Here is a 27,969-nt window from a genome sequence, read left to right as displayed (position 1 = left end):
GATTTTTTTTTTTCTGGTTTAAAACCTCCTATTTCTGGACATTTTAGTGTGTCACCCATGAAGCACTTACTATAAGCATTTTTTATTTGTGACTAACACATTCCATTTACCAAACTATTTATTGCACCATTTGCTTTTCATCAAATTGTATGAGTTGGATTTTGCCTCGTGCAAAATGATAACATGATTATAAACAAATAAGTACAACAATGAATTATCGGGCTGTGTACTACATGTTGTAATTAATATTTCTCCACCAATTTTTAAATTCACAATGTTAAGGTAACATTTCTTTTTTAATTTAGCCTACCTAATAATTGAAAAATAAGTAATTGAGCTAGCTAATAATTCAAAATTGTTTTTTCTAATCTTTTAATCTTACGAGAAGTTTGATACATAGAAATTTTTTACTTTCTCATGAATCTAAAATTGAAAATATCTTCATGTTTGGTTTTTTTTTTCATGTTTAGCTTATTATTTAATAACATGAACATTGTTTCTCAAGAATTTTTTTTTAAGATAAGTTTCACACAAAATTATTTTTATGAGGTGAAAATCTAACTTTTTTTGAATTGGAGAATAGTTTTATGATAATAAAAATATCATACTCTAATTTTTTGATCTATGAACATGGTTCATATAGTGTTTCAAAACTGATGACTAATAACTAATTTGTATTCGTAAAGTGGGATTTTCATTGTTCAAATATTATTTTAATATAGACAAAAATCAAATTTGAGAATATCAAGTTAGCCTCTCATATTCCAAGATATACTTTACAATCATTAGGTCAAGTTCAAACTTGATTATCTAATTTAATACACTAAAAATCATAGTTTTTCAAGTAATATATATAAGTTTTTATTTTATTTTCAAGAATAATTATGACCAATTAAACAAATTTTATTCATTTCTAAGAGAAAAAAAAAAATCTAAGGTGATGATTATCTCTCCAACTAAAGGTATAAGGAATTAGTGCCTTTTAACCGCCGCTCAACAAAAGCAAACAAAATGTTGTTGTTGACCATGCTTGTAGAACCACTAGCCCAAACCTTTGCATGTATCTCACCATGTCTTGATGCTCAACCTTAGAGAACAACACCTTCCCATGCTTGACCACCTTTACCTCGTGTTAGTCTTGTCTAATCCAAAAATGTGTGACTATATTGTATAAGACCGCAACCCAAAATGATCCTTAAGACCTCTTAGAAAATGTTGCTAGTAGCTGGTTATGCTACATTATGAAAATCTGTTTTTGTAAAATATGTCTACATTGCAGAGCCTGGTTTATGTAAAATCTATAACACAAAAAAAAAAAAAAATTGAACAAACGAAACAAACAAAGAAAAAGCGAGAACTCACAAATTTATGGAGAAGGAGTAATAGACAAGGAGCAATGGGTTCAAGGAGAGAAATTGAGAAGATTAGAGGGGTTGAAAATTTTTGTAGGAAGATGAGGGGGTGGAAGGGGGAAGGGAAATGAATTTTTAAATGGGTGTGAATAGGTGAACTTAGTTTAGGTATTATAAAAAGAGTTAATCATTTATACACTGTCAGTGTAAACTTTTTTACACTCGTAACTAATCATATCTTTTAAATTATTTTATTTTATTTTTATTTAATCAAATAAGCAAATTACATGACATTATTAAAAGATATGATTGGTTGACAGTATAAATTTTTTTTACATTAGTAGTGTATATGTGATTAACGCTTATAAAAAATCAAAAAAAACATTAGGGATGTGAAGAGTAAAAAGAGGTACAAATAAAAATCTCGTTGTATATTTAATATTGTTTATAACTTATCAAACACTTATTTCATGTTACCCAACGAAACAGAAATTTCCTATTTGAATTAAAAAGCTATAACAATATATAACTAGAGGTAAAAAAAATAAAATTATGAAAATCATGAAATACTTTGTTGGGTTAATTAATGCTATCATCAATAAAATAATTTTTTCAATTTTAAATTGAAAAATTATTTTAAATTTTTAAAAAGTTTCATATGTCATAACTGTCATAATTTGGTAAATCAGTCACTTCATTTTCTAATCAAAATAATGGTGAACCTTAAATTTGTAGTCAATAATTGGATCTTTTGGTCAACTTCTTCATGAATCTTGGCATCTTGGGGGACTAGTCTTTACTTCTTCATTGGGGATACCTTGGGAACCTAAAAATATAAGAGGCAAACAAAAGAAGTTTGTCAAAAAAATAGGTGAAAGAAAATTATAGATGAAAAAATTTTCACTGCAAACTAGAAAAATGCATTTGCTTACCAGATTTCATTGACACTTGGATCGTATCTTTTAGAGTCATCAATTGATGGATCAAAATTTCATGGAGCGGCAAAGACAATGACAATTTGAAACTAGAGAGTTCCTTAGCCACTTGTAGCATTGATGGTCTGAACTTCGGTTTGGAACACAAACATGCCAATATTATTGCTACCACAAATATTATATCTTGAGCATCTTTTTGAAAGCGAGGAAGGGGAAGACGTGAATCCAAGAGATCTTTCAACAACATGTTTTGAGTAGTTGGGTTTGATAAAGATGAGATTAGCTCTCCAGGATGCCTTCCCATCAATGTTTCTAAAGCTACCACTCCAAAACTATAAACATCACATTTTTCTGTCACAATGAATGTGTAGGCAAGCTCTGTAATGGACCGAAGAAATAAAAAAAAGTTAACTAAACTTTTCAAATTGTATTATTAAATTAATTCTAGGGAGTTAAATAGAGTTTGCTTGTAATATAAATTAACACTTTACCTGGGGCAATATAGCCATATGTGCCAACTACCAAGGTTTGATTTGAAGAATCGGGATCAAGGAGTCTAGCAGTGCCAAAGTCTGAGACAAATGCCTCGAATTGTGAGTTTAACAAAACATTGCTACTTGTTACATCTCGATGAATAATTGGTAGGGTACAGTCATGGTGCATGTAGGACAAAGCATGTGCCATTCCTTTAATGATATTCACCCTTATACTCCAATTCAACTCCTTAGCAAAAACTTGGATCGTATCTTTTAGAGTCAAAAGAGTTGTATGAAAGATTTATATATGATAGAGTAGCAAGTGCCGTGTGTAGTTTTCCTGTGAAATTATTATAACTGAGATCCAACCAATTTAGCATGGAGTTCATTCCCAAATGAGATGGAATCTCACCACTAAGAAAGTTGTGACTAAGGTCAAGGTTATATACACAAGCAATTTGGGAAGATATACTTCCATTTAACAAGTTGTGACTTAAATGAATTGTTTTCATAGAGAGACATTTCATCGTCTCTAGTGGGATTGGGCCACATAATTGATTTGATGAGAGATATAAAAAACGCAGATTGTCCATTTGAAAAAGTTTTGGAGGTATGTGACCTTCTATTTGGTTAGAATGAAGGAAGAGATCCTTCAAATTCTTCAATTTACCCAAAGAAGGAGGAATTGAACCAGTAAGCAAATTGTTTGATAGAAATAACTTTTCTAAACATTTTAAATTTCCAAATTCTACTGGTATGGAACCTTGAATATGGTTAGAATCAAGGAAAAGAATAGTCAAATCCTCTAACTGACCCAAAGTAAAAGGGATTGAACCGGTGAGTAAATTGTTTGAAAGATACAATTCTTTCAATTGCGTTAAGTTCCCCAATTCTGTTGGTATGGTACCTTCAAGCAAGTTGAAAGAAAGAAGGAGATCCTGCAAATTCTCCAATTGACCCAAAGTAGAAGGAATTGAACCCGTTAGTGAATTGTTTGAAAGATAAAATGTTGTCAATTTTGTTAAGTTCCCCAATTCTATTGGTATGGTACCTTCAAGTCGGTTGAAAGAAAGAAGGAGATACCGCAAATTCTCCAATTGACCCAAAGTAGAAGGAATTGAACCCGTTAGTGAATTATTATAAAGACTCAAATCCACTAATTGTGTCAAATTTCCTAATTGGACCGGTATTGAACCTGCAATTTGGTAAGAAACAAAGAGAAGAAATATGAGATTCTGGGATTAACAGAATTTGAAAGGGATAATGCAAGCAAAAGAATTGGCAGTTTTGAAAGTATTTTAGGCAGAAATTTACCATGAAGATGATTATGGGTTAGATAAAGATAGGTAAGGCTTTTAAGTGTGGTTACTTCTGTTGGAAAGCTTCCTGTAAGACCCATTCCATATAGATCTAGAAGGACTAAATTGGGGAAGGCAGTGAGGTTCAAGTTCTGAATCCGCCGCAATTCTTTGGATGGAGGATCATATATATATATATATATGTAACACTTCCAGCTATATTACAAATAATACCTTCCCATTCACAATGGCGTGAGATATTTAGGTTATGATTCCACCAACCACTCTGGAGCAAAGCATGTCGTTCCTCATTTATGGATGACAAATTAGAAGAAATTGGCATGCTGCTACCAATAAGATATGAATGTGATTGTAGCATCATAATTACTAATAAACTGCAAACACACTTTGCCATTCTTTATTCAAATGGCTTCAATAACTGATCAACTTTCTTATATGCTATTCAACCTGGAACTTGTATATATAATAGTGGCCAAAGGACCTTTCAATTTTTTCCAGTGAGGAAAATGGATGTCTAAAGACACGGATTTGGCCAAAGGAATTATGAAATAATAGGTTGTGGAAAGATAGAATGAAAGTGTATTTGTTTTCATATATATTTAAAAAGTTTCATATCACTTAAAGTTAAGGTTAAAGATAATTTATAAATATTTTTCCTCTTTAATCTACGAAACTCTTTTTCAAAAGGAAAAATCATTACGTTCTAATGATTTGAAATAATATTCTTAATGGCGGATTTACTGGTTTCTTAGTCAGAAAGTGCAATCTTGACTTAGACTCTTATAACTCATACATGCAATGGGAGACTCCAAAAAGTTTCAATGCCACCTTTCCACACGGCCATGTACATATAATGTTGAATTAATTATTGTGCAACTTCTTCTCCTATATACATCATTCATTCATTCCAATCCTTCTTTTGTTCACACACTATCTAGACTTTACCCTTAAACTCACTCCTCTAACCTATTTTCTTAACTTATTAACTATCTCCTTCATTCATACCCTATGCACTGTTATCAGTACCTATTTGCTCCGGATATCTAATCAATATTTCTTATGCCTATTTCTTTATCACTCTTTTTTCTTCAACTCTCTGCGTTGGGTTAATTCTAATTTTTTCCCCAAATTATAAAATTCCAAATATTTTCTCCTTAAAATTATGGATGAAAAATTTTATTCCTTTGTATATTCACTTTACGGTTTTTTTTTTGTCGGTTTTTTTGTGTCTGGGTGATATCAAATTGACTCTATAATTTTATAGTATATTAATTTAATTAAGAGTATTAAGTTCTTCTTAATTGCGAAGACTTAATTATGATATAAATATTTTTTTATATATTTTTTAATTAACTAAACGCTTACTTTTTAAAAATTCAGAAAATTTACAAATATTTTTAATTTATTTTTTTTAAATATGAGATGAATTCCAAAATAGATGGAAATGAATTAAAAGTGAGAGTAACAAATATAATAATTTAGCTTAAATATGGTTATATATTAATTATTACAGTATTTATTTAATGTCATATCAAGATCAACATTATAATGGATAAATATTTAATAATTGAAAAAAAAATATAAATCTTATAAAATTGAGTGGCTAAAACTATAAATTTAAACATGGAGAGACAAAAACTGCATATAAAAAAAATTAAAGGATCAAAATATAAATGTAGCTAAAAGTATAATTAGATCTTAAATATTTGATTATTTTATAAATAGGTATTATATTTAAAAATTGGAGAAAAAATTGGGTATATTTTACTTTACTTGACCAAAGATTATCTTGTACTCTCTCGGTTTCATAGTTATTGTAGTTTAATATTTTTATACATGAATAAAAATAATAATAAATATAACATTTTTTTTATCAATATTTTTAAAATTAGATGGGTAATTGAACTGAACAAAGTTTAATGATTTAATCGAGGTTGAAATGATATTAATTAAATAATAATATTTAAACAATATATAAAATAATATTACATAAGTATATTATAATTTTATAAAACTAAAATTAAAATAAGACATCATTTTATATATTTTTATTTTTTAAAGTGCATGTAAAAGTCAAAATATAATATTTAAGTATAAATTTTAATAAAATATATTGATATATTAAAAAATTTATATTTAGAGTAGAAAAAATTCAAATTAATATAGTATATAATATAAAATATAAAATATCATGATATAAAAATTATAAAATTAATACAAATGACTACATTATATCTTTAGCCTGATGAGCTTTGGTGTAATTATATGGTTGTGTATATAATAATGGCCAATGGACGCTCAGGCAGAAATTAAACTTGGTTTGAAACTTTTGCACAAAGGAATTATGAAGTGATTGTATATTTGTGGAAAGACAGAATAATGGTGCGAGGTGTGATTCATGTGGAACATCTTTCACAAAGTGCACTGCTGACTTGACTCTCACAAATATACATACAATTTTCTCTTCTAAATAGTTTGCATAGTTAACCAGAAATATATATATAGAGATAGAGAGAGAAAGAGAGAAAAGAGTTAATCATCCATATACTGACAGTGTAAAGTATTTTACCCCAGTAACCAATCATATCTTTTAAATTATTTTATTTTTAGTTTATTAAATAAGGAAGTGACATGACACTATTAAAAGATATGATTGATTGTCAGTGTAAAAAAACTTTAGGGTTTAGGGTTTAGGGTTTAGGGTTTAGGGTTTAGGGTTTAGGGTTTAGGGTTTAGGTGATTAACTATATATATATATATATGTTTGAATTAAAAAATGCTTGCTCATGACGCGGTTTTCCTTTTCTTCTGTGATTCTTTTTTTAACACTTTAGTGTGTCGTGTCTACATTTCAATCCCAAATTTATGATGATGCTCATGAATTTCGATGTATATGTTGCGCCATGGATAAATAACTTGGCAACTACGTTGGAATTATAGGCACTGAATAACGTGTTTCACGTCCGACAAGATCAGAAGAAGGATCCCTATTAATTAATTGGACTGTGTTTCTCGTTCTTGCCATTGTCTAATTGGAACTAATTTCTGTATTGGCTAGTTAACTGATCGAATATTAATTCATAATTAATTAGGGAAAAAAAAGAAATTTTAATTTGTAACAGTATAATGAATACAATAACGATCACAATACGATAGTAATCATGCCAAGAATAACAGATAAATTAACCTAATGACAATGTTGAGTTCATAATCTACAAGAAAGAAGCATCTCTTCCATAATTAATTAGGGTTTCTTCCATGATTTAGCTTTTTTCATGCCATATTCCCTTGAGGATTCTTGAAGGGCAAATGCTGGAAAGAAGCATCTCTGCAAGAAAGAACCATCTCCCTAATTCTTGGCCTTTCCATGCTAGTAAAGCTTTCAAAAAAAATTGATAGTAAAAAAAAAAATCCATAAAGAAAGGATTGCTGTAAAGCGCAGAGAAAGAATGTGCCAATTATCAAAAAGATATGTGAAAGAGTCAAAAGTAAAAACTATAAGATATAAGATATTTGATACAAGTGAAACTATACATGATAGACTAATTATATATTTATTTTTGTGCATCTCGCAAAATATTAATAATATAAATGATTAAATAAAATAGTAAACTAATTATTTAAGTAGGAAAGAATTTATAAACGTGTAAATTAAAATTCAATAATAAATAATAGTGAGAGAAAAATTACAAATAAAATTGTATAGAAAATATTTTAGCATACTAAATATGTTTGGTCTATATTTTTTCTGGGTTTTTAAATAGGTTCCTAAATTATAAAATTTTGCAATTAAATTTTTTATTTTTCCAAATTTTGGTAATTAGGTCATAGAGGTTTATACTATATTATAAATGATTAATTTATGCTCAATGCCTGAATACCAATATTGAAAGAGACATTTTTGGTAGTGTAAAATTGGAAGAAATCAAGAGTGTGTTTGGAAAAATTGTGAAAATTATATTATTTTAATAATTAATTATATAAATTATTTAATACTATTAATTTATTTTGTGTCGACACATTTTTTTTATTTTATTTTAAAATGAAGGAAATAATATTTTATAAAAATATTTTTATATATAAATTATAATAATTATTTTGAACGAGATTATTTTTAGAGATTATTATAGAAAAGAGTGTTTTAAGTTGATTTTTTCAAAAGTTTAAAAAATTCTCAATATATCATCTCTTTCAATTTTATAGTTATATTTTATTTTAAATTAAATTGATTTTCTTAAAATATCAAATATTAAAAATAGCTTCGTATTAATCATAAATCTAAACTATGATATATATATATATATATATATATATATATATATATATATATTTGCAAAAATATTTATTAATTATAATTTTTAATTGTAATATAATTTATATATTAAAAGTAATTATTTATATATAAAATAAATATTTTTCTTTACATATAGAAGTCATCATAACTACGTAACTTCTAGGTAATGTGTCATTCATGGATATGTTGCTATTTTCTATTTAATCTTGAATAATAAATTAATGATTGGACCAAAATTACTTAATTTGAATTCAAAGAAACAGGATGTTGTGGCTCAATCTTCAGCTAAAGCTGAGTATATTTCAGCTGCAGCTGCTGCAAATCAGGCTATTTGGCTGAGAAAGATTTTATTAGATGTGAGACAGATTCAAGATAAAGCTACTGTCATTTGGGTGGATAACAAATCTGCTATTTCTATTGCTAAAAATCCTGTCCAACATGGAAGAACAAAGCACATTAATGTGAAAGTTCATGCCATTAGAGAAGCAGAGAAATCAAAAGAAATCAAGTTGGAGCATTGCTGCTCTGAGGAACAGATTGCAGATATCATGACCAAAGCCCTCTCCAAGGGTCAATTTGAAATACTAAGATCAAGACTTGGAGTGCTCAAGAAAAATCTCAAGGAGGAGTGTTAGACTTTGAGAATTTTCTTGATATTTTTTGAATACAAAATCTGTTGTACTGTGCTTGTTTTGACAGCAATCTGTTTTAGGTGAAAATTAGGTGATTTGGTGTATGTTTTTGGTAAATATGCAGTAGGTAAAAGTGGGTAGTACAACTAAGTCAACAATGAATGCATTTTTTGAATACTAAGCTTGTAACATCAGAAGTTGTATTGTAACTTGCATATATGAAGAAAAACGTGAATGAAAAATAGATTGCCCACTAAAAACTTGTCTTGGTCTGTTTTTGCTCCCCACTCTTCCTATCATTCTGTTTTCATTTTTCATCATAAAGATAGGTAAGGTTTTTAAGTGTGGTTACTTCTGTTGGAAAGCCTCCTGTAAGACCCATTCCACCTAGATCTAGAACGACTAAATTGGGGAAGGCAGTGAGGTTCAAGTTCTGAATCCGCCGCAATTCTTTGGATGGAGGATCATATGGATAGCCTATGCTTGTAACACTTCCAGCTTCATTACAAGTAATACCTACCCATTCACAATGGCGTGAGATACTTAGGTTATCGTTCCACCAACCGCTCTGGAGCAAAGCATGTCGTTCCTCATTTATGGATGACAAATTAGAAGAAATTGGCATGCTGCTACCAATAAGATATGAATGTGATTGTAGCATCATAATTACTAATAAACTGCAAACACACTTTGCCATTCTTTATTCAAATGGCTTCAATAACTGATCAACTTTCTTATATGCTATTCAACCTGGAACTTGTATATATAATAGTGGCCAAAGGACCTTTCAATTTTTTCCAGTGAGGAAAATGGATGTCTAAAGACACGGATTTGGCCAAAGGAATTATGAAATAATAGGTTGTGGAAAGATAGAATGAAAGTGTATTTGTTTTCATATATATTTAAAAAGTTTCATATCACTTAAAGTTAAGGTTAAAGATAATTTATAAATATTTTTCCTCTTTAATCTACGAAACTCTTTTTCAAAAGGAAAAATCATTACGTTCTAATGATTTGAAATAATATTCTTAATGGCGGATTTACTGGTTTCTTAGTCAGAAAGTGCAATCTTGACTTAGACTCTTATAACTCATACATGCAATGGGAGACTCCAAAAAGTTTCAATGCCACCTTTCCACACGGCCATGTACATATAATGTTGAATTAATTATTGTGCAACTTCTTCTCCTATATACATCATTCATTCATTCCAATCCTTCTTTTGTTCACACACTATCTACACTTTACCCTTAAACTCACTCCTCTAACCTATTTTCTTAACTTATTAACTATCTCCTTCATTCATACCCTATGCACTGTTATCAGTACCTATTCGCTCCGGTTCTAATCAATATTTCTTATGCCTATTTCTTTTTCACTCATTTTTCTTCAACTCTCTGCTTTGGGTTAATTCTAATTTTCCCCCAAATTATAAAATTCCAAATATTTTCTCCTTAAAATTATGGGTGAAAATTTTCATTCCTTTGTATATTCACTTTACGGTTTTTTTTTTGTCGGTCTTTTTGTGTCTGGCTGGGTGATATCAAATTGACTATAATTTTATAGTATATTAATTTAATTAAGAGTATTAATTCCTCGGTTTATCAAATATGTAAATTTAGTAGAAGTTCTTCTTAATTGCTAAGACTTAATTATGATATAAATATTTTTTATATATATTTTAATTAACTAAACGTTTACTTTTTTAAAATTCAGAAAATTTACAAATATTTTTAATTTAATTTTTTTAAAATATGACATGAATTCCAAAATAGATGGAAATGGAGACAAAAAATAATATCGCATAGTAAATATGATTGAAGATGATTGTGACAAGTAGGGATGACAACGGGGCGGGTCGGGTACGGGTTTCATGATACATGTCTCCGTCCTCGCGAGCCAAATTCATCATCGTCCCTGTACCCATACCCATCAGGTATGTGATTTTCATCTCCATCCCCGTCCCCGTCGGGTATCGGGTATACCCGTACCCGACAATTTTTTTTTTTTTTGGAAAAAAATATAATATTTTTAAATTATTTTTTTATCATATTATAATTATAATTAGGTTATTTCTCTATCTCATATTATAATAAATAATCACACATAAAAAATATTAAAATTCTTTAATATAATTAAATTAAGAGTGGGTATTAAATTAAAAATAGGAACGGGGACGGGTACGGGTCGGGTAAGTACATACCCGTACCCGTACCGATTTAATATATCGGGTTTTACCCGTACCCGGTCAAATCGGGTATTCCCCGTCAAAGTCGAGACTGGTTCGGGTATTACCCGCGGGTACGAGTATATTTGTCATCCCTAGTGACAAGCATCCAAGACAACAAGAAGATAAAGTTTAAAAATTTTATTTGAGGGAGGAATTGTTGGAACAACAATTCAAATTTTCAAGTTCAAATCTTTAAGATATTGTTTAGAATTTAAAAAATATTCTTTTAAGATATTGTTTAGAATTGAAATATATTAATTTATTTTTGAGATTTGTTTTCTTTTTGAAGATTAGGATGTTAGGTTGATAAATAGAAGCTCTTGAGATGAGAATAATTACCTGACCTACAAAAGGAGTCATTGTCTTAAATGAGAAAGGAGGTCATGTGAGGAGGAATTCCAAGTTTCACCGAAAAACTTGTGAGGAAAGGGTTTTTAAGTTTCACCTATAAAACTTGTGAGAAAACGATTTTCAAGTTTCACCCATAAAACATGTGAGGAAGAGATTTTCAAGTTTCACCCACAAAACTTCAAAAGGATTTTTACACACACACACACACACACACATATATATATATATATATATATATATATATATATATATATATTTATTTATTTATTTGTAATACATTTTGATAGATAATGAATATTCTTATGAACGTAAGCATGACGGATTGAATCATATTAAATAAATTTGGGTAATTAAAAAAACCATTATTTGGCTTGAAAACGAAAGCCAATTACTTGGTTGAATCAGAGAGATATGAGCTATAGGGGTTTTTATCATGTCTTTTTGAGTTTTTATATGATTAATATTGGTGACAAATTAATATTATCACATGTGTATGGTGCATCATCATAGTTGTTTAATTGATGAAGGTTAGAGTGTGATTTTACGGTGATCATAGTTTGCCATACAATTGATTCAAACTGAAACTTTTGCACAAAGGAATTATGAAGTGATTGTATATTTGTGGAAAGACAGAATAATGGTACGAGGTGTGATTCATGTGGAACATCTTTCACAAAGTGCACTGCTGACTTGACTCTCACAAATATACATACAATTTTCTCTTCCTAAAATGCTTGCTCATGACGCGGTTCTCTTTTTCTTCTGTGATTCTTTTTTTAACACTTTAGTGTGTCGTGTCTACATTTCAACCCAAATTTATGATGATATGCTCATGAATTTCGATGTATATGTTGCGCCATGGATAAATAACTTGGCAACTACGTTGGAAATAGGCACTGAATAACGTGTTTCACGTCCGACAAGATCAGAAGAAGGATCCCTATTAATTAATTGGACTGTGTTTCTCGTTCTTGCCATTGTCTAATTGGAACTAATTTCTGTATTGACTAGTTAACCGATCGAATATTAATTAGGGAAAACAAGAAATTTAATTTGTATCAGTATAATGAATACAATAACGATCACAATACGATAGTAATCATGCCAAGAATAACAGATAAATTAACCTAATGACAATGTTGAGTTCATAATCTACATTTTTTTATATTATAATTACACATAAAGAGAGTTGAGGTTCACTTACTTAAAAAGATATTTTTGTATATTTATTTTACTTAATAATTCAAACATAAAATTTTAAATTAAATTTTTTTAATATATAAATAACTTTAAAAATTTTTTAAAATTTAAAAATTATATTAGAATTTATTATATAGATTCAAAATAATGTATAAAATAATTTTATGATTATCTATTAATTTGAATTAATGAATGGAGTATTGAATATTTTTTCAAGTAAATGTTTTATGTAATAAATATTTTCAAGTAATTATTTTTTCTTAAAATAAAAACATTTATTATTTACCATATATAAAAAATGGAAAGATGTTGCAAAAAAATTTAAAATTAATATAAAATTTAATATTAAGACTGTACTCTATAAGTATTGATATGCTACAAATGATTGATCAAAACTTCATATTACTGAGAAAGAAAAACAAAATTGCATACATATTCAAGATGGAGGAGAAGAAGGTTTTGGGTCTTGTTATTTTTGTTATGGCTTATGGCTTAGCGGTAACAACATTGACGAGTGCATCTCAAAAGCTTCCTACAACATGCAAAGGATATGAAGTTGTTGAGGGTAAAATTGTGAGATTGTTTGAAGTGCTCGAAGTATTCTCAAGGAATCCGACAATTGAAGAAGAGCAATTATAAGCGGTTAAGGAAGTTACCCACATTGCGTAAACAACGAAACAATTATATATCATAGGGGATTTGTGTATGATAACCATTTCTCAAAGTTAAAGCTAAGGTTCTCGAAGGAATTATTTGTTAATCGAAAAATGTAGTAGGCAATTGCGAGAAGTTAATAACGGTTGAGAAGGATTATTCACATCATATAATGTGGAGCGGTTATACGTCTCACATCAAATTAATGCAAAAATAACTACTCTTCCATATCCTCTATAAATAAACGAGACAGACTCATTCGTAGGGGTGAAAAACTTAATACTTACGCTCTCTTGCATCCAATGCCCGCATCCATGGCTTTTGTGTACGAGATGACTGAGTATGGTTTCTAGGCCAACTTTTCATTTCTTAGTTTAGTTTCTTTTTCTTATTTTAATGTAGTTAGGATAATTTTAGTCTTGTTTATTATTTCTGTACTACATTGCGATCATTATATAAATCACTACAAGAAAAATACTGATTTCTGACGGAAACAGGTAAATTTCCGACGGATGGCGTCGGAAAAAAAAAATCCGTCGGAAATAATTTTTCGACGGAAATTTCCGACAGAAAATTCTGTCGGAAATTATAATTTTTTTTTAATTTAAATAAATTTATTAATATAACAACCCTCATATTTGGCCTCTCAAGGGTTCCATTTTACAATATTACACTGTTTAGCGTGTTTTATCCTTACTTGTGTAATTTCTGGGAAAATTCCCAGAAGGTCACCCATACCAGTACTACTCCAGGTCAAGCATGCTTAACTGTGAAGTTCTGATGAGTAAGCTACCGAAATGTATATGTATGTTGTCAGTATAACTTGTACAAATTAATTCATTTAAGTCATCCTCAAATATACAATCTCATATTTGTACTATAATAATAATATATAATAATTTTATATTACGAATAATAATAATAATAATAATAATATATTTAATTATTCTTTATTTATATGTACTTACTTTTATAATTAACATTTACTTATTTCTATTTAAAATTATAATTTAAATTATTTAATTTTATAATTTATAATGATAATATAATTTATAAAATTATAAATATTTATTTATTACATACTTATAAATTAAATTTTAATATTTTAAATAAATTATTAATTAATTTAATATATTTATTTACCTTAAATCAAACATATAAAATTCAAAAAAATCTATTTATCCTTATTTTTTTTCTTCTAATTATCAACTATTAATAAAATACTAACTTAAAATCTTATCTAATTATATATAATATTCTCATATTAAATTTAAAACCATATATTAGTTATACAAAAATATTAAGATCATATAGGAAATTGTCAATAAGATTTTAGTTAAATAATTTAAAATAATTAATGTTTCAATTATATTGTTAATTAGCAAATAATTTATTCTAAAACTATTTAATTTTTTTATATTAATTATTAGTAAAATTTAATAACTTTTAATTTAACAATTAATTGGATCGATGAAATTCAACACACAGCATGAGTTATTGAGTGGAATAATTTTACCAAGAGTTATTTTGTAAGTTATCTTAAATCAAACATATAAAATTCAAAAAATGTATTTATCCTTATTTTATTTTTTAATTATCAACCATTAATAAAATACTAACTTAAAATCTTATCTAATTATATCATAATATTTTCATATCAAATTTAAAACTAGTTCTTACATTTTCGATAAATATAAATTTGTCTGAAATATTCTATCAATAATATAGCTTTTCCTACAAAAAATTTCTCATCGAAAATATAAATTTTCTCATCGAAAATATAAATTTTCTGACAGATTTAATTTTGTTTTATAGGAAATCATCTTCGATTAATATAACATTTTGTATATATGATTTAAGAGTAAAAGATTTTCAATTTAACGGTTGAATTTACAAAATTCACATTTAATATAAAGTTATTGAGCAGTGTAATACTTAGTAAAAGTCACATTGAATATATATATATACATACATATATATATACATACATATATATATATATATATGAGGGGGACTAAGTATTACACTACACCGCTCAATAACTTTATATTAAATGTGAATTTGGTAAAATTGAAAGTTCATATCTCTTATAAATTATATATACAAAAATATATTATCCACGAATGTATTACCTACAGATAAAATTTCGTATAAAAATTCGTAGGAATAATTTTTGCTACAAATTTTGTATTAAAATTCACATAAAAAGTTGCATGCTACAAATTTTGTATTAAAATTCACATAAAAAGTTGCATGTAATAAAAGAAATTATAGTAGTGCGGTCGAGAATCGTCTCTACAATGTTGATTTTTGTTTTCTTGTTAAAAAGCTCCTATTTCTGGACATTTTAGTGTGTCACCCGTGAAGCACTTGTTGTAAGCATTTTTATTTGTGGCTAACACATGCCATTTACCAAACTATTTAATGCACCATTTGCTTTTCATCAAATTGTATGAGTTGGATTTTGCCTCGAGCAAAATGATAACATGATTATAAACAAATTAGTACAACAATGAATTATCGGGCTGTGTACTACATGTTGTAATTAATATTTCTCCACCAATTTTTAAATTCACAATTTTAAGGTAACATTTTTTTTTTAATTTAACCTACCTAATAATTGACAAATAGTAATTGACTAGCTAATAATTCAAAATTGTTTTTTCTAATCTTTTAATCTTACGAGAAGTTTGATACATAAATTTTTTTTACTTTCTCATGAATCTAAAATTGAAAATATCTTCATGTCTATTTTTTTTTTCATGTTTAGCTTATTATTTAATAACATGAACATTGTTTCTCAAGAATTTTTTTTAGATAAGTTTTACACAAAATTGTTTTTATAGGTGAGAATCTAACTTTTTTTGAATTGGAGAACAGTTTTATACTAGTAAAAATACCATACTCTAATTTTTTGATCTCTAAACATGGTTCATATAGTGTTCCAAAACTGATGACTAATAACTAATTTATATTTGTAAAGTGAAGTTTTCATTACTCAAATATTATTTTAATATAGAAAAAAATCAAATCTAAGAGTATCAAGTTGGCCTCTCATATTCTAAAATAAACTTTACAATCACTAGATCAAGTCCAAGAGGCTTGATTATCTAATTTAATACACTAAAAATCATTATTTTCCAAGTAATATATATAAATGTTTTTTTTTAATTTTATTTTCAAGAACAATTATGACCAACTGAACAAATTTTATTCATTTCTAAGAGTAAAAAAAAGAAAAACATAATCTAAGGTGATGATTATCTCTCCAACTAAAGGTGTAAGGAATTAGTGCCTTTTAACCGCCGCTCAAGAAAAGCAAACAAAATGTTGTTGTTGAGCATGCTTGTAGAACCACTAGCCCAAACCTTTGCATGTATCTCACCATGTCTTGATGCTCAACCTTAGAGAACAACACCTTACCATGCTTGACCACCTTTACCTCGTCTTAGTCCTGTCTAATCCAAAAATGTGTGACTATATTGTATAAGATCGCAACCCAAAAGGATCCTTAAGACCTCTTAGAAAATGTTGCTAGTAGCTGGTTATACTACATTATGAAAACTTGTTTTTGTAAAATATGTCTACATTGCTGAGCCTGGTTTATGTAAAATCTATAACACAAAACAAAAAAAAAAATTGAACAAACGAAACAAACAAAGAAAAAGCGAGAACTCACAAATTTATGAAGAAGGAGTAATAGACATGGAGCAATGGGTTCAAGGAGAGAAATTGAGAAGATTAGAGGGGTTGAAATTTTTTGTTGGAAGATGAGGGGTGCAAGGAGAGGGGGAAGGGAAATGAATTTTTAAAGAGGTGTTAATAGGTGAAGGTAGTTTAGGTATTATAAAAAATCAAAAAGAAAATTGGGGATGTGAAGAGTAAAAAGAGGTACAAATAAAAATCTCGTTGTATATTTAATATTGTTTATAACTTATCAAACACTTATGTCATGTTACCCAACGAAACAGAGATTTCCTTTTTGAATTGAAAATCTATAACAATATATAACTAGAGGTAAAAAAAAAAAAAAGAATTATGAAAATCATGAAATACTTTGTTGGGTTAATTAATGCTATCATCAATAAAAAAATTTTTTCAATTTTAAATTGAAAAATTATTTTAAACTTTTAAAAAGTTTCATATTTCATAACTGTCATAATTTGGTAAATCAGTCACTTCAATTTCTAATCAAAATAATGGTGAACCTTAAATTTGTAGCAATAATCGGATCTTTTGGTCAACTTCTTCGTGAATCTTGGCATCTTGGGGGACTAGTCTTTACTTCTTGATTGGGGATACCTTGGGAACCTAAAAATATAAAAGGCAAACAAAAAAAGTTTGTCAAAAAATGGGTGAAAGAAAATTAGATAGATGAAAAAAAATTCACTGAAAACTAGAAAAATGCATTTGATTACCAGATTTCATTGACACTTGGATCGTATCTTTTATAGTCATCAATTGATGGATCAAAATTTCATGGAGAGGCAAAGAAAATGACAATTTGAAACTAGAGAGTTCCTTAGCCACTTGTAGCATTGATGGTCTGAACTTCGGTTTGGAACACAAACATGCCAATGTTATTGCTACCACAAGCATTATATCTTGAGCATCTTTTTGAAAGCGAGGAAGGGGAAGACGTGAATCCAAGAGATCTTTCAACAACATGTTTTGAGTAGTTGGGTTTGATAAAGATGAGATTAGCTCTCCAGGATGCCTTCCCATTAATGTTTCTAAAGCTACCACTCCAAAACTATAAACATCACATTTTTCTGTCACAATGAATGTGTAGGCAAGCTCTGTAATGGACCGAAGAAATAAAAAAAAATTAACTAAACTTTTCAAAATTGTATTATTAAATTAATTCTAGGGAGTTAAATAGAGTTTGCTTGTAATATAAATTAACACTTTACCTGGGGCAATATAGCCATATGTGCCAACTACCAAGGTTTGATTTGAAGAATCGGGATCAAGGAGTCTAGCAGTGCCAAAGTCTGAGACAAATGCCTCTAATTGTGAGTTTAACAAAACATTGCTACTTGTTACATCTCGATGAATAATTGGTGGGGTACAGTCATGGTGCATGTAGGACAAAGCATGTGCCATTCCTTTAATGATATTCACCCTTTTACTCCAATTCAACTCCTTAGCTTCTACGTCATTATTCAAGACATAAAATAAGCTACCTTTTTCCATGTATTGATAGACTAGAAACATGCATCGATTGTGGAGGCAAAAACCATGAAGCTTTACAATATTTTTATGACGAATTTCTGTTAACATCTTGACTTCATTGCGAAAACTTTTGTCAAAAGATGGATTTTGAGATTCCATTTGGTGTAGTTTCTTCAATGCAACAATTTTGCCATTCGGCAATTGAGCTCTATAGACACTACCATATGCACCAGTCCCAATGCAATACTTGATGTGAAAGTCCTCGGTTGCTTCAATGATATCTTCAAATGCAATTTTTCCATCATAGTTCCATATAGAAAACAAATCTCCATTCTTTGCTAATCTTCCTTCAACTTTGGTTCTAGACTTGCTTCTTGTGAAATATAAGGCTAGAAGAATTACACAAAGAATGAAAAAGATGATAGGGAAAACAATTACAATGATAGGCTTAGTTTTACTAGTTGGAGAATTGGTTTGGAGGGAAGGATCACAAGATGCAAAATTTGGTGGGTTGTGACTGATTAGTGAGCTTGTTGGGAAAGAACAATAATTTGGTAAGTGTGACTTCAAGGCAAGGTCTTGTGAATAGTCAAAAGAGTTGTATGAAAGATTTATATATGATAGAGTAGCAAGTGCCGTGTGTAGTTTTCCTGTGAAATTATTATAACTGAGATCCAACCAATTTAGCATGGAGTTCATTCCCAAATGAGATGGAATCTCACCACTAAGAAAGTTGTGACTAAGGTCAAGGTTATATACACAAGCAATTTGGGAAGATATACTTCCATTTAACAAGTTGTGACTTAAATGAATTGTTTTCATAGAGAGACATTTCATCGTCTCTAGTGGGATTGGGCCACATAATTGATTTGATGAGAGATATAAAAAACGCAGATTGTCCATTTTAAAAAGTTTTGGAGGTATTAAACCAGACATCTTATTATGTGAAAGATGTAACGAGTCTAAATTGGACAAATTCCCAAGTTCTAGGGGTATGTGACCTTCTATTTGGTTAGAATGAAGGAAGAGATCCGTCAAATTCTTCAATTTACCCAAAGAAGGAGGAATTGAACCAGTAAGTAAATTGTTTGATAGAAATAACTTTTCTAAACATTTTAAATTTCCAAATTCCCCTGGTATGGGACCTTGAATATGGTTAGAATCAAGGAAAAGAATAGTCAAATCCTCTAACTGACCCAAAGTAAAAGGGATTGAACCGGTGAGTAAATTGTTTGAAAGATACAATTCTTTCAATTGCGTTAAGTTCCCCAATTCTGTTGGTATGGTACCCGTTAGTGAATTGGTTGAAAGATTAAATGTCATCAATTTTGTTAAGTTTCCCAATTCTATTGGTATGGTACCTTCAAGTCGGTTGAAAGAAAGATAGAGATGCTGCAAATTCTCCAATTGACCCAAAGTAGAAGGAATTGAACCCGTTAGTGAATTATTATCAAGCCACAAATCCACTAATTGTGTCAAATTTCCTACTTGGACCGGTATTGAACCTGCAATTTGATAAGAAACAAAGAGAAGAAATGTGAGATTCTGGGATTGACAGAATTTGAAAGGGATAATGCAAGCAAAAGAATTGGCAGTTTTGAAAGTATTTTAGGCAGAAATTTACCTTGAAGATGATTATCGGTTAGATAAAGATAGGTAAGGTTTTTAAGTGTGGTTACTTCTGTTGGAAAGCCTCCTGTAAGACCCATTCCACATAGATCTAGAGAGACTAAATTGGGGAAGGCAGTGAGGTTCAAGTTCTGAATCTGCCGCAATTCTTCGGATGGAGGATGATATGGATAGTCTATGTCTGTAACACTTCCAGCTTCATTACAATAAATACCTTCCCATTCACAATGGCGTGAGATATTTAGGTCATAATTCCACCAACCGCTCTGGAGCAAAGCATGTCGTTCCTCATTTATGGATGACAAATTAGAAGAAATTGGCATGCTGCTACCAATAAGATATGAATGTAATTGTAGCATCATAATTACTAATAAACTGCAAACACACTTTGCCATTCTTTATTCAAATGGCTTCAATAACTGATCAACTTTCTTATATGCTATTCAACCTGGAACTAATTAACTTGTATATATAATAGTGGCCAAAGGACCTTTCAATCTTTTCCAGTGAGGAAAATGGATGTCAAAAGACACGGATTTGGCCGAAGGAATTGTGAAATAATTGGTTGTGGAAAGATAGAATGAAGGTGTATTTGTTTTCATATATATTTAAAAAAGTTTCATATCACTTCAGAGTTGAGATTAAAAAATTTATAAACATTTTTGTTCTTTAATCTACCGAAACTCTTTTTCAAAAGACAAAATCATTACGTTCTAATGATTTGAAATAATATTCTTAATGGCGGATTTACTGATTTCTTAGTCAGAAAGTGCAATATTGACTTAGACTCTTATGACTCATACATGCAATGGGAGACTCCAAAAAGTTTCAATGCTACCTTTCCACACGGCCATGTACATATAATGTTGAATTAATTATTGTGCAACTTCTTCTCCTATATACATCATTCATTCATTTCAATCCTTCTTATGTTCACACTCTATCTAGACTTTACCCTTAGCGTAACGCTCACTCCTCCAAGTCTCTAACCTATTTTCTTAACTTATCTCATTCATAACCTATTTTTATAAGATTATTATACACACAATTCCACAATGATGAGATATTATTTGCTTTGAGCTTAAACTCTCATAGTTTTACTTTTGATATCATTCAAAAGATCTTTTTAATATTGGAGTATGTATGTACTTTATAAGTTGTTATTTTTTCTCTTATTTTATCAACGTGGGACTTGTTTGTACCCCAGCATTTCTTTATCATTCATTTTTCTTGTTTTGAGTTAATTCTAATTTTTTCCCCTAATTATTAAATTTGAAATATTTTCTCCTTAAAATTATGGATGAAAAATTCATTCTTTTGTATATTCACTTTATGGTTTTTTTGTTGTTAGTCTTTTTGTGTTCGGATGATATCATATTGACTGTATAATTTTATAGTATATTAATTTAATTAATAGTATTAATTACTCGATTTATCAAATTTGTAAATTTAATAGAAGTTCTTCTTAATTGCGAAGAGTTAATTATGATATAAATATTTTTTTATATTTTACTTAACCAAACGTTTACTTTTTTTAAATTCAGAAAATTTAAAAATATTTTTAATTAAATTTTTTTAAAATATGACATGAATTCCAAAATAGATGGAAATGAATTAAAACTGAGAGTAATAAATATAATAATATATCTTAAATATGATTGTATATTAATTATTAAATTATTTATTTAATGTCATATAAGATCAACATTATAATGGGTAAATATTTAATAATTAAATAAAAATTATAAATTTTATAAAATCCAGTGACTAAAATTATAAATTTAAATATGGAGAGATAAAAATTGCATATAAAAAATTTTAAAGGATCAAAATATAAATGTAGCTAAAAGTAAAATTAGATCTTAAATATTTTATAGTTTTATGATTTTATAACTAGATATTATGTTCTAAAATTGGAGAAAAAATTGAATATCTTTTACTTTGCTTGACCAAAAATTATCTCATACTCTCTTGGTTTCATAGTCACTGTTATTTAATATTTTTATATATAACAATAAATGTGTCATTTTTTATCAATATTTTTAAAATTGGAAGGGTTATTAACTCAGTCAAGACATTGATTTAAAGTTTAATAATTTAATTGAGGTTGAAGTAGTATTAATAAAATAATAATATTTAAATAATATATAAAATAATATTACATGAGCATAATATCATAATTTTATAAAATTAAAACTAAAATAAAATATTATTTTATATATTTTTATTTTTTTAAAATGCATGTAAAAATCTAAATATAATATTTAAGTTTAAATTTTAATAAAATATAACAATATATATTAAAAAAATTATATGTAGAGTAGAAAAAGTTTAAATTAATATAGTATATACTATAAGATATAAATTATAATTATATAAATTATAAATTAATATAAATGACTACATTATATCTTTATAAAAAATGATTAAAATAAATAAAAAATATGATTTATTCTAGTTTATAATTTTTTTATTAATATATTCATTTATGTATCATAAAATATTTTAAAAAAATTAAAACTATATTTAAAAAAAAAAAAAAAAAAAAAAAGACTAGTTCAAGTCAATTTTTTGGACAGATTTTTATCGATTTTGAGTCGATTCATTTGATTTTTGACCATTTGTTTGCATATGGTTTGTGATTTTTCTGAATTGGTGATTGACTAGTTTTCACTTTGACGGGTTTGATTTTGACAACACAACTTTTTATATAATTTTAGTACTAAAATAGCTTATTATTTCAATAAATGCATTACTCGGTTGAATAATTTATGAAGATACATCTTTAAGTAAAAAATGTTGAGTTGCTACCCATGTTTAATGAAATTGAATTACTTTCACAACAATAATCATTGTTATTAACACAATATTATTTTTCTATTTCTTTATATCGAATTGAAAATAAATTCTAGCTTGTTGTTGGCATTAATTGTTGTAAAAAAATAATGGAATTTACTTTCACGATAATAATCATTCTTATTATAGCAATATTAATTTTCTATTACTTTATAACGAATTGAAAATAAATTCTTGTTGTTGGCATTAATTGTTGTAAAAAATAATATGGTGAATCATAAAACTTTATTTATTTCAGTTTAATATTTTTTTTACAATTAAGTACTAGAGGTCTTTTTTGTGAAAGTTTATAATTAAATATTTATATCAATTTTCATTATAAATTCATGACGGTTACTAGTTATATATATGTGAAATTGAAAATGAACATATATGTTTAGTTTATCTTATTTGTAAATTTATTTTCTATTATATATTTTTAAACTATTTTCAAAACACATGATTATAAATATTATATATAAAATTTAATACTTACATAGTTATAATTTTTTCAGTAAATTTTAACTTTGGAAATTGGCATCTCAATTATCTCTTGTTGACTCCGTTCTTGATATATGAAGCATGGTTGTTCGATAGAACAAATATAACTATAAAGAACGGTCCATTTTAGTTTCTAATCACAATGCCAATCACAATTATATGTAAAAAAATATGTTTATTAACAATTACTCATGAATAATTTAGAATAAAATAAAATAAATAAAGAGAAAAAAAATGAATTATTACTCATGAGTAATTGATGACATCATGTCTAAGGACTTAATCTTAAAATAATCAAGAGGAGTGTGCTAGATTTGAAGAAAGAAAATTCAATTTTTTTATTTACCTTTGGATCCATTTTAGTAACTTACTTTTTCTTTTTTGTGTTTATTTTTTTTTTGTAAATATTTTCCTTTTTTATCGTGCATTTTAGATTAAGTAGTGTATAAATTTGTCCCTTTTTAAAGGTGTAAATAATAATTTAAAATAAGTGTAACTAGTAAATGCTTGTTGGACATACTAGGCTTGGAAGGCCAAAAACACCTCCCTTTGGACCATGTGGGACGTCCACTTGCTCTTGCAAGTGGCTTGAGATACTAACACTAGAGAGGATGTTAGACAAATGGTTAAGTTTGACGAGGGTTAGTAGTCTTGAGTTCAAGTTAACCTAATCTAAATTATTTTTAACTTAGGTTAGTTTAACTTGTATCACAAGCTGTTGGATCCTATATATAGGTTTCTCTTTGTATTTGGACACCACTTTTGATGAATTGTGAGATTATAAATTGATTTTTGTGACACCCTTACTACCCCAACACATATATTGTAATAAATCTTTCAATTACAGTAAAAGGGTTCACATGAGAAACTTCGAACAACCACATTAGCAGAAATATAAAACATAACACACAAGAGTTTTTACAAATTGTTTTCAAAATAATATTACAGTACCAAATTCACACGAATATTTCGTTCTAAAAATCCTTTGCCCCGATGTCACAATATCAGAGCATTTCCCAAAATAAAACTGTTGGCATCCTATATGCCACTTGCAGTCGAATCCTCTCCACCTAAAATATCCACAATTTATACGGTGAGAAAAGAAGATATCTATATGCAAAGTACATCCAAACACACCATGTTAAAATCTCATCATATTTTCTTTATTTAATAAAATATTTACGAGCATGTATCATAATTTATCAATCCATCACAATCCATTTAGATTTTATAATTAACATTATCATTTTTACCTTTCCTCATTCACATCAATATAACAATTATCTCAACATCTATAATTCATGCCAATTTCACAATTAACACTATGCCAAGACCTCGCCATATCTGACACAAGTGATAAAGGTTAATTGCCTCACTCAACCCACACCAGACCAGGGTCATGCCCTCCCTGTAGCATCACTTACCTAGGGGCCATGCCATCCCTAGTCATTTGGTGTGAGGAAACACAATCACATTACAATCAATACAATCTCTTGCAATTAACCCTATGTCAGGGCTGCCATAAACGACATAAGTGGTGTGTGTTAATTGTCTTACTCATCCCACACCATGCTAGGGTCACGCCCTCCCTGTAGCACCACATACCCAGGGGCCGTGCCATCCCTAGTCATCGATGTGAGGCACCACAATCACAATCAAAATCACATTCATACATCCTTTCATCTTATAACTCAAATTCATATCACGTACGCAATTCCATATCACATAGATAACAGATAAGCTCAATAAAATAGGGTTTACATACCCCTCAAGCAATTCACATCAATATCATTAATTCTTAACAAGTAATATAACAATAACTTTCATTAATATAATAATCAATAGAATAATTAATATAAACAGTAAAACCCCTCATTATTCCAAAATCTAGCTCACCGCATTTTCCTTACAATTCATTCTTCTTCACAGATCATCATTCCTACACTTAGGCATATTTATAAACCTCAACACAGATAATTTTAATAGAACCAATAATTCTCCAAATCAAATAATTGTAAAATCAATCATAATCCTAAAGAATTCTTCCTCTACCCAATTCTCTCATGTACTATACATATAAATAATCCCCTTTTCCCCCGTACCTGAAAAGATAGGAACTTGGGCAGAACCTCCTCCTCTCTTTCCTTAAACAATAACCGGAACTAGGGCAGAACCTCCACTTCTCTCCTTAAACAATAACCGGAACTAGGACAGAATCTCCTCCTCAAGATTCCTCTTTCTCTCCCTCCTCTCTCTCTCTCTCTCTCTCTCTCTCTAAAATTTTTCACCCTTCACAGTTATAATTTTTCACCCCCCCATGCCTCCTATTTATAGGCAATCTGGGTTACCCGGAACGGCCCGTACCGATTTCGGAACGGCCCGTTCTGGAACCTTCGAATCTGTGCAAAATTTTCAACTGGAACGGCCCGTTCTAAAATTGGAACGGCCCGTTTCCAAAAAGCAGAACGGCCCGTTCTAAAACCAGAACGGCTCGTTCTCCCTCCGGAACGGCCCGTTCTCCTTCCGGAACGGCCCGTTCTGGGCCCGTTCCCAACTTAAAATTTCAGTATCCTTTTATTGCTTGGAACGGCCCGTTCCAACTTTGGAACAGCCCGTTCCAAGTTACCCATTTACCCCTCAAACTTTAATAAAACTGCAAAAATGCCATTAATATTTACAAAAATACCCCTAAAACTTAATAAATTTACGAAAAGACTCAATAATAATATTAAAATAATAGGGTGTTACAATTTTCTCCTTTCAAAAGTCTTAATTCTCTTTCTTGGGGACACTTCTCTTTAAAAACTTTTATCAATAATTTTTTCCTTGTGACAAGTTTAACACTTTGCTTATCTTCTCTCTAAAAGTACATGACAAATCCATTTATATTCTTCCTTCACCATTTTCGGTCACTTGAGCTCGATTCAACCATGGAAGAAGATAAGAAACATAAATGAAATCAGTTGAAGAATTCCACTGTTCATCTTCATACCTAGTTTCATCATTAATTTCATGAAATTAAAAAATATAAAAAAGAGAGAAAGTAGTTTTAAAGAATTGTAGAAAATAAATAAAGTAAAATGATCCATGTAATTAAAAATGGAAATAAAAAATAGTTATCAAAGAATTATTTCTTTTATATAATGGTATAGATATGAGATTAGAGCCAATCTTGACATTTTATGTGTCCCTAGGTGAAAAAATAAATACAAATAATTATATGAATTTTTATATATACATATTTAAAAATGAAAACATTTATAACATAAAAATATATCACCATATGATTTATTTAAGAAAATAACATTAAGTCCTCATTTATTAAGTCCTCAAAATAAAAATAACATTATAAATGAGGTTCTTTATATATATATATATATATATATATATATATATATATATATATATATATATTTTTTTTTTTATTTTTTTTTTTTGTAGTTTGAATCTTAAAGGCTAGAAATTTGTTTATAATTTGTAAATTTTGATAAAATATTTTTTTAAAACCTAGACAACTATAATAGTTTACTATTCAGTTTTATCATCCACTTGTATTAGGTTTTAATCTCTACCCATTAAAATTTTTTACTATTTATTTTTTTTTATGATTAAGGATATATATTATATGAGTATTTCTACAAGTAAATTAAAACCTTATATGGATGATGATACTTAGAATAATAATTTAATATAACTGTATATGTTTGAAGATATAAAAAATATTATATCATATTTCATGAAACGTAAGTAGATCTTTAATCTTATGAACTAAATTATAAAATTATAAAAAGAAAAAAATTTCAGCTACAATTTCTTTAGTTAAAAGACCTAATTAAAAATTTTCAAAAATGCATAGATCAAATAATATTTTAAATCTTTGATTAAAAAAAACATGTTGTATTATATTACATAAATAATAATGTTAACAAATCTCAAAAACATATATTATATTTTTAATTTAATTTGTTTTAATATATTATTTACTATAAAATATTATATAAATAATTTTGAAGATTAAAAAATAATTAATGCATCTTTAAATTAAAACATCCAAAATTGATGATTAAAACCTTTGAATTTTTTTAGAAGAGACCAACTCTGTATGAGATGCATATATCGATCAAACAACCAATATTTTTTCATTTTTTAGGAATGCAGACCTAGGCTCAATCACACAAAAAAGAAAGTTGATATTACGAAGGAAACTTACAAAGGAAATATCTCTCAATAAAGGAATCAATTAACAAAAGTTTAGAATAAAAGTAAATAATTGCCTATAGAAGATAAAGGCAAACCATATTTAGCTGGCGTGTTTAATTACGTACCACCTCATTTACTTTACAAAGCACGTGATTATAAATCTGTTTAGTTTTATACAAGTTTTTC

The 27,969-nt window shown here is 28.2% G+C and overlaps 2 protein-coding genes and 1 pseudogene across 2 annotated transcripts; all 3 read right to left on the bottom strand.

Moving 5' to 3' along the window:
- Positions 1–461: 461 nt before the first annotated feature.
- On the bottom strand, positions 462–4,162 carry LOC145955992 (uncharacterized). Its single transcript, XM_083071547.1, has 2 exons — positions 4,133–4,162; positions 462–3,998 (listed from the first exon to the last, which is right to left on the bottom strand). Exons 1-2 carry the CDS (start codon positions 4,160–4,162, stop codon positions 3,012–3,014), a joined length of 1,017 nt encoding a protein of 338 aa, XP_082927673.1. The 3' UTR covers positions 462–3,011.
- LOC145955993 (MDIS1-interacting receptor like kinase 2 pseudogene) lies at positions 2,253–2,971 on the bottom strand (annotated as a pseudogene).
- Positions 4,163–11,877: 7,715 nt separating the features above from the next.
- On the bottom strand, positions 11,878–20,642 carry LOC145955991 (uncharacterized). Its single transcript, XM_083071546.1, has 5 exons — positions 20,298–20,642; positions 18,357–20,163; positions 17,862–18,242; positions 17,652–17,754; positions 11,878–16,897 (listed from the first exon to the last, which is right to left on the bottom strand). The coding sequence occupies exons 1-4, from the start codon at positions 20,640–20,642 to the stop codon at positions 17,684–17,686; spliced, it is 2,604 nt and encodes an 867-aa protein (XP_082927672.1). The 3' UTR covers positions 11,878–16,897; positions 17,652–17,683.
- Between the last annotated feature and the right edge of the window lie 7,327 nt (positions 20,643–27,969).

Source organism: Cajanus cajan, chromosome 3, assembly GCF_000230855.2.
Source record: "Cajanus cajan strain Asha chromosome 3, NIPB_CcT2T_4, whole genome shotgun sequence".
NCBI lineage: Eukaryota > Viridiplantae > Streptophyta > Magnoliopsida > Fabales > Fabaceae > Cajanus > Cajanus cajan.
Note: the sequence above shows the minus strand (reverse complement) of the source record. Positions and strands in the feature narration are given on the sequence as shown.

Bases quoted from the DNA above. Each gene is read 5' to 3' on its own strand.
- LOC145955992 (XM_083071547.1), bottom strand. From the start codon at position 4,162: ATGGGTCTTACAGGAAGCTTTCCAACAGAA. The intron at 3,999-4,132 runs GTAACCACACTT...TGTTAATCCCAG, and splicing joins CAGGAAGCTTTCCAACAGAA to AATCTCATATTTCTTCTCTT.
- LOC145955991 (XM_083071546.1), bottom strand. From the start codon at position 20,642: ATGGCAAAGTGTGTTTGCAGTTTATTAGTAATTATGATGCTACAATTA. The intron at 18,243-18,356 runs GTAAAGTGTTAA...GGTCCATTACAG, and splicing joins ATATGGCTATATTGCCCCAG to AGCTTGCCTACACATTCATT. The intron at 17,755-17,861 runs GTAATCAAATGC...TTATATTTTTAG, and splicing joins CCAAGTGTCAATGAAATCTG to GTTCCCAAGGTATCCCCAAT.